This window comes from Pipistrellus kuhlii, unplaced genomic scaffold, assembly GCF_014108245.1.
Source record: "Pipistrellus kuhlii isolate mPipKuh1 unplaced genomic scaffold, mPipKuh1.p scaffold_m20_p_1, whole genome shotgun sequence".
NCBI lineage: Eukaryota > Metazoa > Chordata > Mammalia > Chiroptera > Vespertilionidae > Pipistrellus > Pipistrellus kuhlii.
In genome coordinates, this window is record NW_023425404.1 from 128,910,066 (window position 1) to 128,923,160 (window position 13,095).

The window sequence follows — 13,095 nt, forward strand, 5'->3', positions numbered from 1 at the left end:
ACCAGATATTTTCCTTTTCTCTCAGTTTCTTTGTTTGATTTGGGTTTGGGGTGTTTTTTGAAGAAATTATTTAGTGCTTTTAACAAATTTTCAATTATCACACGACTATCCTTTATTCATAGGAAAAGGCTATCAGTGGTAATCAAGGCTAATAAGATAATCAAGGCTATCAGTGGTAATCAAGGCTAATAAGATAATCAAGGCTATCAGTGGTAATCAAGGCTACCACCTAGGACTTCATTAGGTGGTAGAAAGGTGGGCAAAATGCTCATTGTAAACGCGGTGGGTGACATTTATTAGGCATTATGCACACTAAGATTTTTCAATGACAGGATCTAAGGATATTCAGTCTGGAAAAAAATGCAAATCAAATTATCTTAGATGAAAATGCTCTTTCTAAAACTGAATGTTTAAAGGAGGGCATTTCTGGTTGAGACGTGATGCCACGAGAAAGGAAGCTACCACTCCATGACGATTTGTTGACTAAAGAATAGAGTCATTTGTTTACTCTGATCACGGATGGAGCCGGAGTTAGAGCCTGGTCAAGGATTTGTCAGGATCCCAGTTCATGAGCAATCACATTCAATGAAAAGCTCAAAGGACACAGGGATTTTCTGGTTCAAATATAACACTATGTTATGAGCGATTGTGGTCACATATCATCTCTTATAGTTATCTTTGAAATCCTAAAAGAATGAGGTGCTAAAATAAAATAAAAATAACCTAAACCCTTAAAGCTCCAAAAATGCTCATTTTGAAAGAAAAAAATATTCACACTTAGGAATATAATTTCCCTGTAACTGGGGAAATTATGACTATTGTTCTTCTGAGGTCAGTTCACTCAGAAATGAGACAGGTTTTCTCATTCAAACTATCAATTAAAGCAAAATTGAATAGAGAAAAATCTAAATTAACTGGGAAAAGGGTCATACTGAATATTTAACCAACATAAATTATCCTCCCCACCACCAATCTTTATCGAAGTTTCTAAGGACTATCCACTTAAAGAGATGTACTTCCATTCACTTTTATGCTGACTTCTAGTATAACCAAAGTCCAAGGAATTGGGGGGAAAAAAGATGGACAAAGACTAGTTCATGTAAGAACTAAGCAATCCAAAGCCATGAACAATACAGTTCCTGTCTTAGTTTGTGTAAATTGTACTAACGATGCCTGGACTGCAAGAATGATACTTATTTAGAACACTTTGTGAAAATTTACTTTATAAAGAAATTTTAAATTTTCTAAAGGAATAACAGTACCAGCTTAGCGAATCACTTTGATTCAACTCTAACATGCCCATAGACTGTAACTTATTATTTAGCCAGGTATACAATACAGTGTTTATGTTTTACAGTGATTTTATTTAAATAATTAGAAGAAATCAATCGCTATTCATAATGAAAATAAATCTGGCAATTTGCTTACAATCTCACATTTGAAAATAAGTAAAAAATTATGTGCCAACAACTAAAGGCAAATTTACCATTTTCATTAGAAAAAACTTCTGAGGGGGAGAGGAGAGTAATGCCTAAGAAACACGAGATCTGTTGGGGAGCGTTTTCATTTAAAGATTTTACGATAGAAAAATAAGTCATCTAATTCTGAGGAAATCAGATTCCAAATGAATACATCTTCCATTAATTTATCATAATTCATTCTCAAAATTACCAGCATGGATAAGTTAAATAGTGATAAATTAAATGCCTGCAATGTATCATAACAGTGATTTTAACATTCTAACCATTTCATGAGATTGAGCTAGATGTTCTGTCCAGTTACTTTATAACTGGCCAAACCTGTGTGATTGCCTGCTTCAACCCCAAATTTCTTCTGGGGCTGAAGGGGAAACAGAATCTATCTTATTGATTACTGAAGACAACACAATTTATAAAGCAAAACTGCCCCCAGTTGGTTTCTAATGAGTTATCTAGTGGTTCTCCCAGTTACTGTGATGTGAAAATCCATAGAGGGACTGCTTGAAGGAAGAAGCAAAAACAAAATTCATATTTGCTTCCAGGATGCTGAGCAGGTAATTAGTTGTAGAGGTTGAGGAGTCAGATTTGTACTTTCTTTCCCTCTACTTTTTGAAACAAAGTATTACTATCCACACATACAGTAGTGTTCTTCAACTTCCAGTGTTCACTGAGTCAGGTCCACTTGGTGTGGTGGATCCGGGGCCCTGTGTGGCCACGATGTGTTAGCTGACCAGAGAGAATGGGGCCTCTCACCCCCCTCAGCACTGGGCTGTGCCCCAGAGGAGGGGTGAGGGAAGCTACCCTCCATCCGCTGGGGACCAGAGCCATTATCACTGGATGGTGGGACACAGCAGCTGTACTCCGTACCCACAGACATCTGGGGCTCCTTCCCCCACAATGTCAGTTGCGCTGATCCTATACAATAAAAAAAGAAAGAAATTTTAGAATTCACGTCATTCACAATCTCCAGCAAGAGATATCTTAATAATAATGGTTGGAGAATAGACCTGAAATGTGACACAAAATGAACCTATTCCTGAACCATTCAAGACCCAGTTCTTTAAAAATTGCAATACTTTTGGTTGGTTGAGATGAGTCAAAGGACTATGCTCCCTGACATTGCTCTTTCTCTTTCCCTGTGTATTTCCTCGCTCCCCATCTGGAACAGAAATGACTTGAGACCAGAGCTCAGGCTTTGAAAGCACTTGCATTCCTATCCCCTCACATGGTGCTCTACCCTCCAGGGCGCTTCCCACTGGCCTGCACCAGCTGATGTTGGCTGAGGTCAATGGCTATGACTCTATGGGTCCACCACTGGCATAGCTTGTGTTTTTAATAGGTTTTCCAGGAGCAGGGAAGAGATTTGCAGAGACCCCCATCTTGATGTATGAGACAGCTGGACACGTTATTAGGAGACAGTTGTATGAATGGCATGCAGAGAATGGCTCAAGCTCTTTGCAATAGAAAGACCCAAAAGAGAACTATGCTAATTTATTCCTGAGTACTCAGCCAAGTCCTTAGCTCTTTCCTGAATTTAACCATATATGGTCAAATCATTGTGCTATTTGTTTAACTTACCAAATTATAATATATGTGCCTCTAGAGTGGATTGCCTTTATAACAAAGAATTATGTATTTTTTAGCTCTTCAAAAAAAAGTAGAATGTAACTTTAAGATATTCCATTACTTTATAATAATGCTACTAACAACAACAAAATCAAAGCAACTTTTGAAAATGGTGAATGTTTTCATTCCAGGTAACACCACTGGGAACAGTGCATGTAGCACTATAATATTTACCATAATTTTAGTTGTCAGTTCCTAAGTGTACCTTAATATCCAGGGTGTTCCTCTGGATATTATGAAGTAAAGTTCAACTGAATTGGGTTCCATGGCAACATATGCATGAGAGGTAAGTTCAGAGTAAGTTTTAAAAATAAGAAGCCCATGTTCTCTCTACAAGGAAATCTGAGGAGGAGAGTATGGTAATAAGCATATTTGTGAAGGGCAAATATCAGAAAATGTAAGTGCAGTTAAAACTCTAGCAGAGGAACTGTATTTTGTTGGCTCAAAGTTTCTTTGAACCTTTCTCAAAGTGTATGCTACAAAGGATATTCAACCTTGTTCTCTGAGTTATGAAACAGAACTTTGATATCTGAGACTGAAACCCCAGAAGTTCATCATAATACAACTCTTGTCAAAGGCATTATGTCAGCGCATATCTAACTCCATTTCTACCTGAGGCAGGTTGAGTTCCAGAGCAGCCTGAGGACCTGGATTGATTTGTGGCCCCTTTCCAGTGGCTTGGATGGACTTCCTAGATGTCCAGGCTTGTAGCTGAAGGCTAGCCCTGGTAAGACTTTAATAGTCCTGTTCCCTGGGAGAACCCCCTGAACAGCCTAAATGTACAGGAACCTTTCCTTCTAGAACATGGAACACATTTTCTTAGATCCATTGACAATGTCACTGAAACTATACTGACAACTACCAATATAAACCCCAACCCCAAGAATGGCCTTAAAATCCAACCTAACTCAGAATGAGTCAACTCATCATACACTTGCTCAAAATGACCTAGCAGACTGCTATGTGACCAGAGTTTTGAGAACATGGTAACCTCACATCTAAGTCAGGAATTCAGCCCTAATATCTTTCTCTGAAGCTCAATGGCATTCTAATACAGCCAGCTGCTCACATAGCTTATCCAATTTAACTCTTGCTTCTGGGCTTAAAAGACACTTTTTTTACATTCAGAAAAACAGTCAGGATGAAGGTAAAGATAATCATTCACCATGCTCCAAGGAGAAAAACTGGCCAACATCTGCTGCCTGGCCATCCTGGGGGACCACAGGTTGATGCCCATCCCTGAGATTCTGGTGTTCCTTTAGAACCACAAACTGCAGAGAATAAAAGGGAGGGAGAGAGAGCACTGTTATCATTCATAAATTATCTCAGCATACATGAAATCAGAGGCTATGGCTTCTCATGTTCATACTATGAAAGTTGAAAGCTGAAAGAAAGGTCCTGTCAAATTTATTTCTCTGCCTAATTAATGAGAAGTTTAGTTCAATTTGGAACTTGATGTTACTCTCTATTAAAGCAACCAGGCCCTATCGATATCTTTAACTGAACAATCTATCCTAATTCCAGAATCCCAAGTTTTGGGGTCATGCTTTACTTTAATCGACCCAAGAATTTGTAAGTGTTCTAAGCATTACTAATAGGCAAGAAAAATAATATCCTATCTAATAAAGAGGGAATATGCTAATTGTCTGCCACACCCTCAAATATGGTGGCATCCACAGCCACAAGATGGCAGTGCCCGATCCCCTGCAGGTGCATAGCAAGGCCAGGCCTGCCACCAGGAGTCCCCTAACCCCCTCAGCCCCCCAGCCTCCCAGGGCCGGCCCAAGGCACAGGCCAGCCTGAGGCTCAGGTAACCAGGCCCAGCCAAGGCTTGCACTGCCAGCAGTGGCAGCAGCAAAGGTGTGATGGGGTGTCACCTTCCTCTGATCACCAAGTTGCCTTCTGCTTCTCAGGGCTCCTGGACTGTGAGAGGGGGAAGGCTGGGCTGAGGGACTCCCCCACTCCAGTGCATGAATTTTCATGCACTGGTTCTCTAGTCTCCTATAAGATAGGCTCCAACTTTTCAAACTTGTGTGTGCAGTTAATGAAATTCATTTAAACATGCTGCTAAGTTCTGAGTAATTGGAGTCATGCATGATAGTAATAACTAATAGTGCAATTACTATTTGCAGGAATCCACCAAATGCTTTTTCATGGTTGAACAATGTGGGAACCAGAATTCTAAAAGGCGGGCACAGAAAATAACATTTCTCTTTGGGCAACAAAATGATTATTTTTGTTATTATTTGTATTATCCACAATTGATGTGGCACTTGCCATGGGGGGATGACCAGAGTTCCCTAGCTCACATTCACACCTCATACACTGAATATTAAAACAGATCAATGATAAAAGGAAAGAAAAGAAGTAACCTCAGGCCCCAGAATAAAGGATGCAGTTTGGCAAAGTCCTTCCTCACCGATTAGTGACTCGGAGGAGGGACTGCCCAAGATTTTGGCTAATCAAGCTCCGTTTATTCAGAAATGAGCCCTACATAAGAAGAAACCCATGACTCGGAAATACAAGGAGGAAAAGGGAATGGAAAAACCTTGCTCAGGTTTTGAGAAAAGTGTAGAAAGGAATGATGAGTGGAATTGAGTCGGGAGAGAAATGTTGATCATGGAAGAATGGATCCCCTGAACACTAGTGTTTTTATTCTCTTATTTCCCACAACACTAACCCCTCTCCTCTTCGTGAATGGACTCCCTGAAGCAACATTTTGCAAAATCAATGTGTGACCCACTGTTTATGGGGGCATGCCCCCCATTTCTGGCTCCAGTCAAAGCTCAGCCGTCTGCGTTGCAAAATTTCCAACTACATGCCTCTCTGTGAGCAGAGCACAGGTCTCTGAATCCTGGGCTGAGATATGGGTGACAGAACCAGATTTGTTTCTGCAGCTGCTCCTCCTAGTGTGTGTGTTCCGCTCTGGGCTGCTCTCATTGATGTCTGATGAGGGGGACTGAGCTGGGAGCCCCCATCTACCAACCAACCAACAAGCTGCTCATGACAACGGCAAGTGTTTTTGATTTCTTAAAAGAAAACACACAGATTGCATCTCCTCCTCTCCCATGATTTATGTCAGATGAATTAAAACTTCCTACTCAAAACCTGAATGAAATACCAGACTGACAAGAGCAACTTGTGGATTTAGGAGTCACAAGGCCTCAAAGAACTGAGGACATTCTATAGCTCAGTGCACCCAGAATCACACACTTAGGGAATCTCCAGAGACAGAGGAATCTGAGAGCTCATCTGATCCAAATCCCTTGGTGTCCTGAAGAGGAGGGAGGGGCTACGTGACCTGCTGAAAATTAGACCTCTGTTTGCTACGAGGGTCAGTAAGGCTAGAACCCACATTTCTAATTGTATTTCTATACTCAGGTTCAACCACAAAATCAGTGCACTCTGGATGATAGGATAGGCAGGGCAGATGATCACTTATCAGTCAAAAGCGTGACTACAGGAAAGCTATCCCCTGGGAATGCACTTGAGGTGGAGGCTGGGAAACGGGAAAAGTGGTATGGAAAGGACTCCAAAGGGTGCCTTGGTCTCTCCATAAGCTCTCCTAATGAACGTTTCTCTGTTTGCCCACAGGTTTCAATCCCCCTTGGACCTGCCATATAGTCCAGCCTCTTCCACAATCTATCCCACCGATAACGCCAACAGCACACAGTGAGCCAGTCAAATCATCTCTGACAGGTTTCTGGGAACAAAAATACCAAGTTTCAAACGTTTAGCCTGTCTCAAGTTTGCCCTCTAGTGTTCTATGATTGATTACTGAAGTGAGTTTATCTGTGAAGCATTTTGAACTTGAATACTACATAGGATTGCCAGATAGAAAACAGGACACTTGGTTAAATTTGAACTTTCAGTATTACTGAACTAGGTGTGTCGTATTTTTTATTTGCTAAACCTGGCAACTATTTTGCTGCCGAAGTTCAGGGATTTGAAATGTTTGTGAGAAAAGAAATAGGCAGACAATTAGGAGAATAACCTTGGGTTTTTAAGACATCCATCTGAAGAGGGGCACCTAAAATTGGGAAGGACATTTCATATGCACATCAAAATCTATGTTATAGGTAAAAACTACATGATTTAAAAAAAAGATTCCATAAGTTTCTTCTACAGTTAAAGCAAGGCACTATTGTAGCCTGTTGGATTACTGTACTTTAGGGCAGAGTCTCTCTCCTCCCCGCCCCCCGCCCCCCCGCAGAACCCCTAACCCCTCCCCCCAGTTATTGTGGTGTTGGCTGTAATATTAACACCCGCTGGAAGCTAGATCAGCTTCCAGTCTCTCTGAACTCAGAAGAATGAGAAAAAATAAAAAAATGAGCTGGGATTAGTATAAAGCCAACTTCTTGCTTCACGCACTGTGGTCACCTACCCAAGGTTGGGGGCCAGAGGACATCCCAGCCTCTCCGTCCGCAGGCCTGGCGCTCACATCTTTGTTTGACTCTTCGTAAGGGTTTTTTAGATTTTTCGATAGCAGCTTCTGAGTCCTGCAATCAAACCAAAATGTGAGACCATCTCAACACAGCACTAAACAGCAGCCCGCTCAGTGATGGTCAGGGACAACTGCACTTGCTACTGCAATTGAGGTACTCAGAATGCATAAGGGAGATGAAGTATTAAGAAAACTAGAAAACCAACTTTGGGTTTTTAAGGCCTTACTTTCTGGAGAACTTTCCAGATGATGTTTCACTTTTTCCAAGGTGCTGTGAGATGGGGAATGGGGAGGGCATAAAATGGAAGTGGGAAGGGAGCCATGAACTTATTCACGGATTTATCTACTAAATACTAACTACAGTCCAGGCACTGTCCTAGGACTGGGGATATAGCAACCCCAAACAACAACAACAACAACAAATCTCGACCATAACGGACTTACACCTTGGTGGGGAGGAGGGCTGTCTATGGAAATAGTATTACAGCAATCACGTGACACACACTGCATCAGCTCCACTTTATAAGAGAAGCCAGTGGGGCTGGAAGCCAGCGTGACCACCCAAGGCTCGCTGCTAACCAGGGCAGCCCAGGGCTCCTTCCACTGGCTCCTGCAGCCTCCTGCTCACAGGCATTGCAGGCAAGAACACGGGAGTGGAGGCCCAAGAGCATGTCGCATCACAGTTGCCATGCCAGGAAATAGACTAGACCTCCTACCTCCGAAGTACAAATGTAGACAAGAACATAGCTGAAAATTTGTGGTGGGGTACCTGGTGGGGTAAGCAGTACCACCAGTCAGAACTGCTCGGTAAGTAACCATATTTTTGTTCAGGAAAACACTTCACAACTCTGGATGCATTTCAGCCAAAAGGAAAGAAAAAAAAAAAAAAAAAGACTTCTGACAAGTTTTCTTTTTGAAGGAGTAGTCCTTATCACTTTTTTTGATTTCAGGTACACAGGGGTCAGAGGCTAAAGGCATTCTTAAAGTCTCCAGTCATCTTCCAGCTGAGCTGGTCTTTGAATCCTAAGTAAGAAAAGCCAGCATTCTGCCCCCGGCTTTCAATCCAGAGCTCTGAAGCACGTGAGCGGGACATGAAACATATTGGGTCGGCAACTAAGCAATTGCGGGTTTCACACATATATGGCTTCAGTTGAATTTTTAGGTTTGCAGACGTAGTACAAATGTAAAACACATTTTGTTATTTGATAGTTGGCTATTCAGCTGTTAATCAGTAAAAAAAGTTTTTTGATCTGTTTTGTAGTTTTCGTTTGGCGTTCGTTGAAAAATGGAAAATCAAAAGGAACATTTTCGTCATATTTTGCTTTTTTATTTCCGCAAAGGGAAAAACGCATCGCAAGCTCATAAAAAGTTATGTGCTGTTTATGGTGACGAAGCCTTAAAAGAACGGCAGTGTCAAAATTGGTTTGCCAAATTTCATTCTGGTGATTTTTCACTCAAAGATGAAAAACGCTCTGGTCGTCCAGTTGAAGTTGATGACGCCCTAATCAAAGCAATAATCAATTCGGACTGTCACACTACAACACGTGAGATTGCAGAGAAGCTTCATGTATCACTTACATGCATTGAAAATCACTTAAAACAACTTGGCTATGTTCAAAAACTCGATCCATGGGTTCCTCACGAACTGAAAGAATCACAGTTAACGCAACGCATTAGCAGCTGCGATTTGCTAAAGAAACATAATGAAAATGATCCATTTTTAAAACGACTGATAACTGGCGATGAAAAATGGGTTGTTTTCAACAATATCAAGCAGAAAAGATCGTGGAACAGGCCAGGTGAACCAACTCAAACAACATCAAAAGCTGATATTCATCAAAAGAAGGTTTTGTTATCAGTTTGGTGGGATTACAAAGGAACTGTCTACTTTGAACTCTTATCACCCAACCGAACGATCAATTCTGATGTCTACATTGAACAACTAACGAAATTAAACAATGCAGTTGAAGAAAAGCGGCCCGAATTGACAAATCGAAAAGGTGTTGTATTCCATCATGACAATGCAAGGCCACACACATCTTTGGTCACTTGGCAAAAATTAATGGAGCTTGGTTGGGATGTTTTGCCACATCCACCATATAGTCCTGACCTTGCACCATCTGATTACTTTTTGTTTCGATCTTTACAAAACTCCTTGAATGGTAAAAATTTCAATAATGATGATGATGTCAAATCGTACCTGATTCAGTTTTTTGCTAATAAAAACCAGAAGTTTTTTGAACGTGGGATTATGATGCTGCCTGAAAGATGGCAAAAGGTCATTGATCAAAATGGGCAATACATTACAGAATGAAGTTATTTAGTTCCATGAAAAAATTGTCTTTGATTTTCTTTTAAAAATCCGCAATTACTTGGTTGCCAACCCAATACTTCCTATGCCATAGCACATAGAACAAGAAAAATTATTTGATAATCATGGCACACATAACCTTAAGTTTCTTGCTCCCAATTTTGTCTACATTATTATTTGCCAAGCAGATATTTTTCTTCTGGCATTCTGTCCAATGGGATGAAACACTGCTTATTCAATATTCTTCCCACAGACATCTGAGATCATGTTTGAGTTCCGGAATACAATGGTTACTGAGGGACCACTGGATTAAAAATTCAAGTTGCACCTGAGAATCTTGTGTCGTGAACTAGAAAAGGGTTTGGACATGTGACTCTTTGGGGGAAGGTTATAGTTCATGGAAAAACATAATAAAAACAACAAGGTAGGTCTGAAATGCCGACCTACAATAAATGCTTTATTTAGATGAACTCAATCCCACAGGAACTCTCATGTACTATTCTTGTTCCCATTTTATAACAAAGGAGATGAGTGAATATAAAGATTAAATAACATGCCTGATGTTATTTAAAGATTTTTATAAATTGATTTTTATAGAGAGGAAAGGAGAGGGAGAGAGAGAGAGAAACATTGATGTGAGAGTGAAGCATCACTTGGCTGCCTTCACAATCCAGGCACATGGCCCAATGGGAAATCGAACTGGCAATGCTTCCGTGCATGGGACGATGCCCAACCAGCTGAGCCACACCAGCTCATAGTGTTAATTAAACATGAACTAGGAATTGAACCTGTGTGATTCTAGAGCCCATGTTCTTAACCTCTACACTATGATATAGCAGGATCTCAGACAAACACATCTTGAATTATGTTGAGTTCTCCATAATACAAGACAGTTGACACCCGCATGGTTGTGCGATACCAGTGAGTGTGGCTGAAGTTTTATTGGCAAATGGTAGTACATATTCCATACATTCCCAGAAATTGTGACCTATTAGTTAACTGGATGCTAGGTTTTTCGGCCATAAAATGATGCAATCGAATTCAATGACTCCATCAAATTCCCTTCAGCCCCGAAGTGTTAACAACTGGGTGATTTGGTTCAGCACCAACATAACAGAACATAAAACGCTTCTCAATGTTGAGGGTCGTGGAGGGAGGACGATGCCCTACTTTTTAAGAAAATGGAACATCAGCAGTGTGATGCCTACCCCTTCATCCCAACGTAGTGTCCATTTTTAAAAACTAAATGTACAAAAAATTGTTTCACAGCTTTTAACTTCTAACTTGAAATGATTGAAAACACAAAATCCACCGTGGCCAGTTTGGCTCAGTGGATAGAGCATCGGCCTGCAGACTGAAGGGTCCCAGGTTTGATTCTGGTCAAGGGCATGTGCCTTGGTTGTGGGCACGTCCCCAATGGAGAGTGTGCAGGAGGCAGCTGATCGATGTTTCTCTCTCATTGATGCTTCTAACTCTCTATCCTTCTCCCTTCCTCTCTGTAAAAATCAATAAACTATATTTAAGAAGGAAGGAAGGGAGGAAGGGAGAGAGGGAGGAAGGAACACAAAATCCCAGGACCAAAACCTTCCTTCAGAGTTGGGGAAAATAATGATGTGCTGGAACCAAAGTGAGTGCTTTGTGGGAAATCCAGGAAAGACAGCCTCAAAAGAAAGCACAGTTATGCAGGCGTGAGGGGGAAGCAGGTACAAGGGGGAAAGAGTGGATACAAAACTGCCTCCTTAGGCAGCAGCCCCATGCCCTCCGCAGGCGTGTGGCCAAGGCCTGGAGTGGGAGAAGGAAAAAGAGAGCCACTGGGAGCTGAGAAGGCCTGCTCCCTGTGCCAATGCCCTGCGCCGGGACCCGTTGGAAGGGTAGAAGGGTTGCAGACGTCCCTCCCGGGGAGGCAGGTGTCCCTGAGGGGCCGGGACGCTGACATGGGTGGAGGAAGGCCGGGAGGCTGACATGGGCGGAGGAGGGCTCACCTGTAGTAGCGGGCGCCCCACAGGCCCAGCAGCAGCAGCAGCAGCAGCAGCACCGCGCACACGGCCAGCACCGCCACGTCCCGCTGCCGCCCGCGGCCCGCGTGGCGCAGCTCCCACCATCGCAGGTCCCGGTGCTGACAGCGCTCCCCGACGAAGCCCACCACGCAGCTGTGACAACACACACAGGGTCAGCTGGGAGCCAGGAGGAAACGCTTCTGTCTTTCACACTCAGTATCCAGGTGCCTTCCCGGCCTCTGCATTCCCAGGCTCAACTTTTCGGACGCACATGGGAAATGCGTCAGGGGACAGGCCTGAGCTCCCTGATCCTCACGCCCATGCTGCGTGCACGGCCCCTCCCGGCCCTCTGCCCTCCGACCGGAGTGGGGTTTCCACCCTGCCTCCACCATTGATTAAAGATCAGTTACTCTTAGGCGAAAATCCCGAGGCGCTGCCTGTAAGACCAACACAAAGCAACTCTGCCCCAAGAGCCAAGCCAGTGTTTGGCCAGGCTGCATTGAAATCTGAATTCGTAGGCAGGAAGCCTGTGAAAGCCATCCTTCACCTGAACCCAGGCTACACAATAATGTAACAAGAAAGCATAGCCTCGCCCTAGCTGGTTTGGCTCAGTGGATAGAGCATAGGTCTGCCGACCGAAGGGTCCCAGGATCGATTCCTGTCAAGGGCATGTACCTCCGTCACAGCACATCCCTAGTGGGGAGTGTGCAGGAGACACCTTATGGATTTTTTAACTCTCTATCCCTCTCCCTTCCTCTCTGCAAAAAAATCAATAAAATATATTTTCTGAAAAAGAAAAGAAAAGAAAAGAAAAGCACAGCCTCGTATATGGAGGAAACGTTTTCTTTTCCATCACCACAGGCCCCAAAGAAAAGCTCTTGGTGGAGACACCCAAGGCTTTGCCTACTTTCTTCAAAGGGGAGAGATGAAATGGAGGGGAAGAGGCATCACGGAAACTTCCTGCTAGCTCACCAGTGAAACTTACTACTAGAATGAACCACTAGCGACCAGCAGGCTGAAGCTCGGGTGAAAGTAAGTGGAACAATGCTGCCATCTACTGGGAGTGAGTGCTTCCTGACGCAGTGGGCATCTTGTGGAGAATGGCAGTTTTATTTGTGCTTTGTTTTATTATTCTTCATGAGAGCGTAAACTTAAAAAAAGATCCTATTAAGTATTTTGTGATGCTCACTTGGTAGGAATGTCTTCCTCTTGACCCTGGACCAACTCACTATCTATCTG

General features: G+C 42.7%; 1 protein-coding gene across 3 annotated transcripts in view; it reads right to left on the bottom strand.

Moving 5' to 3' along the window:
• Positions 1–1,343: 1,343 nt before the first annotated feature.
• Positions 1,344–13,095, bottom strand: part of EGF (epidermal growth factor) — an 85,110-nt gene continuing 73,358 nt past the window's right edge. For 2 of the 3 annotated variants that reach the window (XM_045589027.1, XM_036409044.2), the window contains 4 exons: positions 11,842–12,009; positions 7,489–7,603; positions 4,270–4,375; positions 1,344–2,393 (listed from right to left, as the gene is read on the bottom strand). In XM_045589027.1, coding sequence (XP_045444983.1) covers positions 2,143–2,393; positions 4,270–4,375; positions 7,489–7,603; positions 11,842–12,009 — 640 coding nt within the window. In that variant the 3' untranslated portion in view covers positions 1,344–2,142. The remainder of the gene's footprint in view (positions 2,394–4,269; positions 4,376–7,488; positions 7,604–11,841; positions 12,010–13,095) is intronic. The other variant, XM_045589028.1, reaches the window with a different exon arrangement.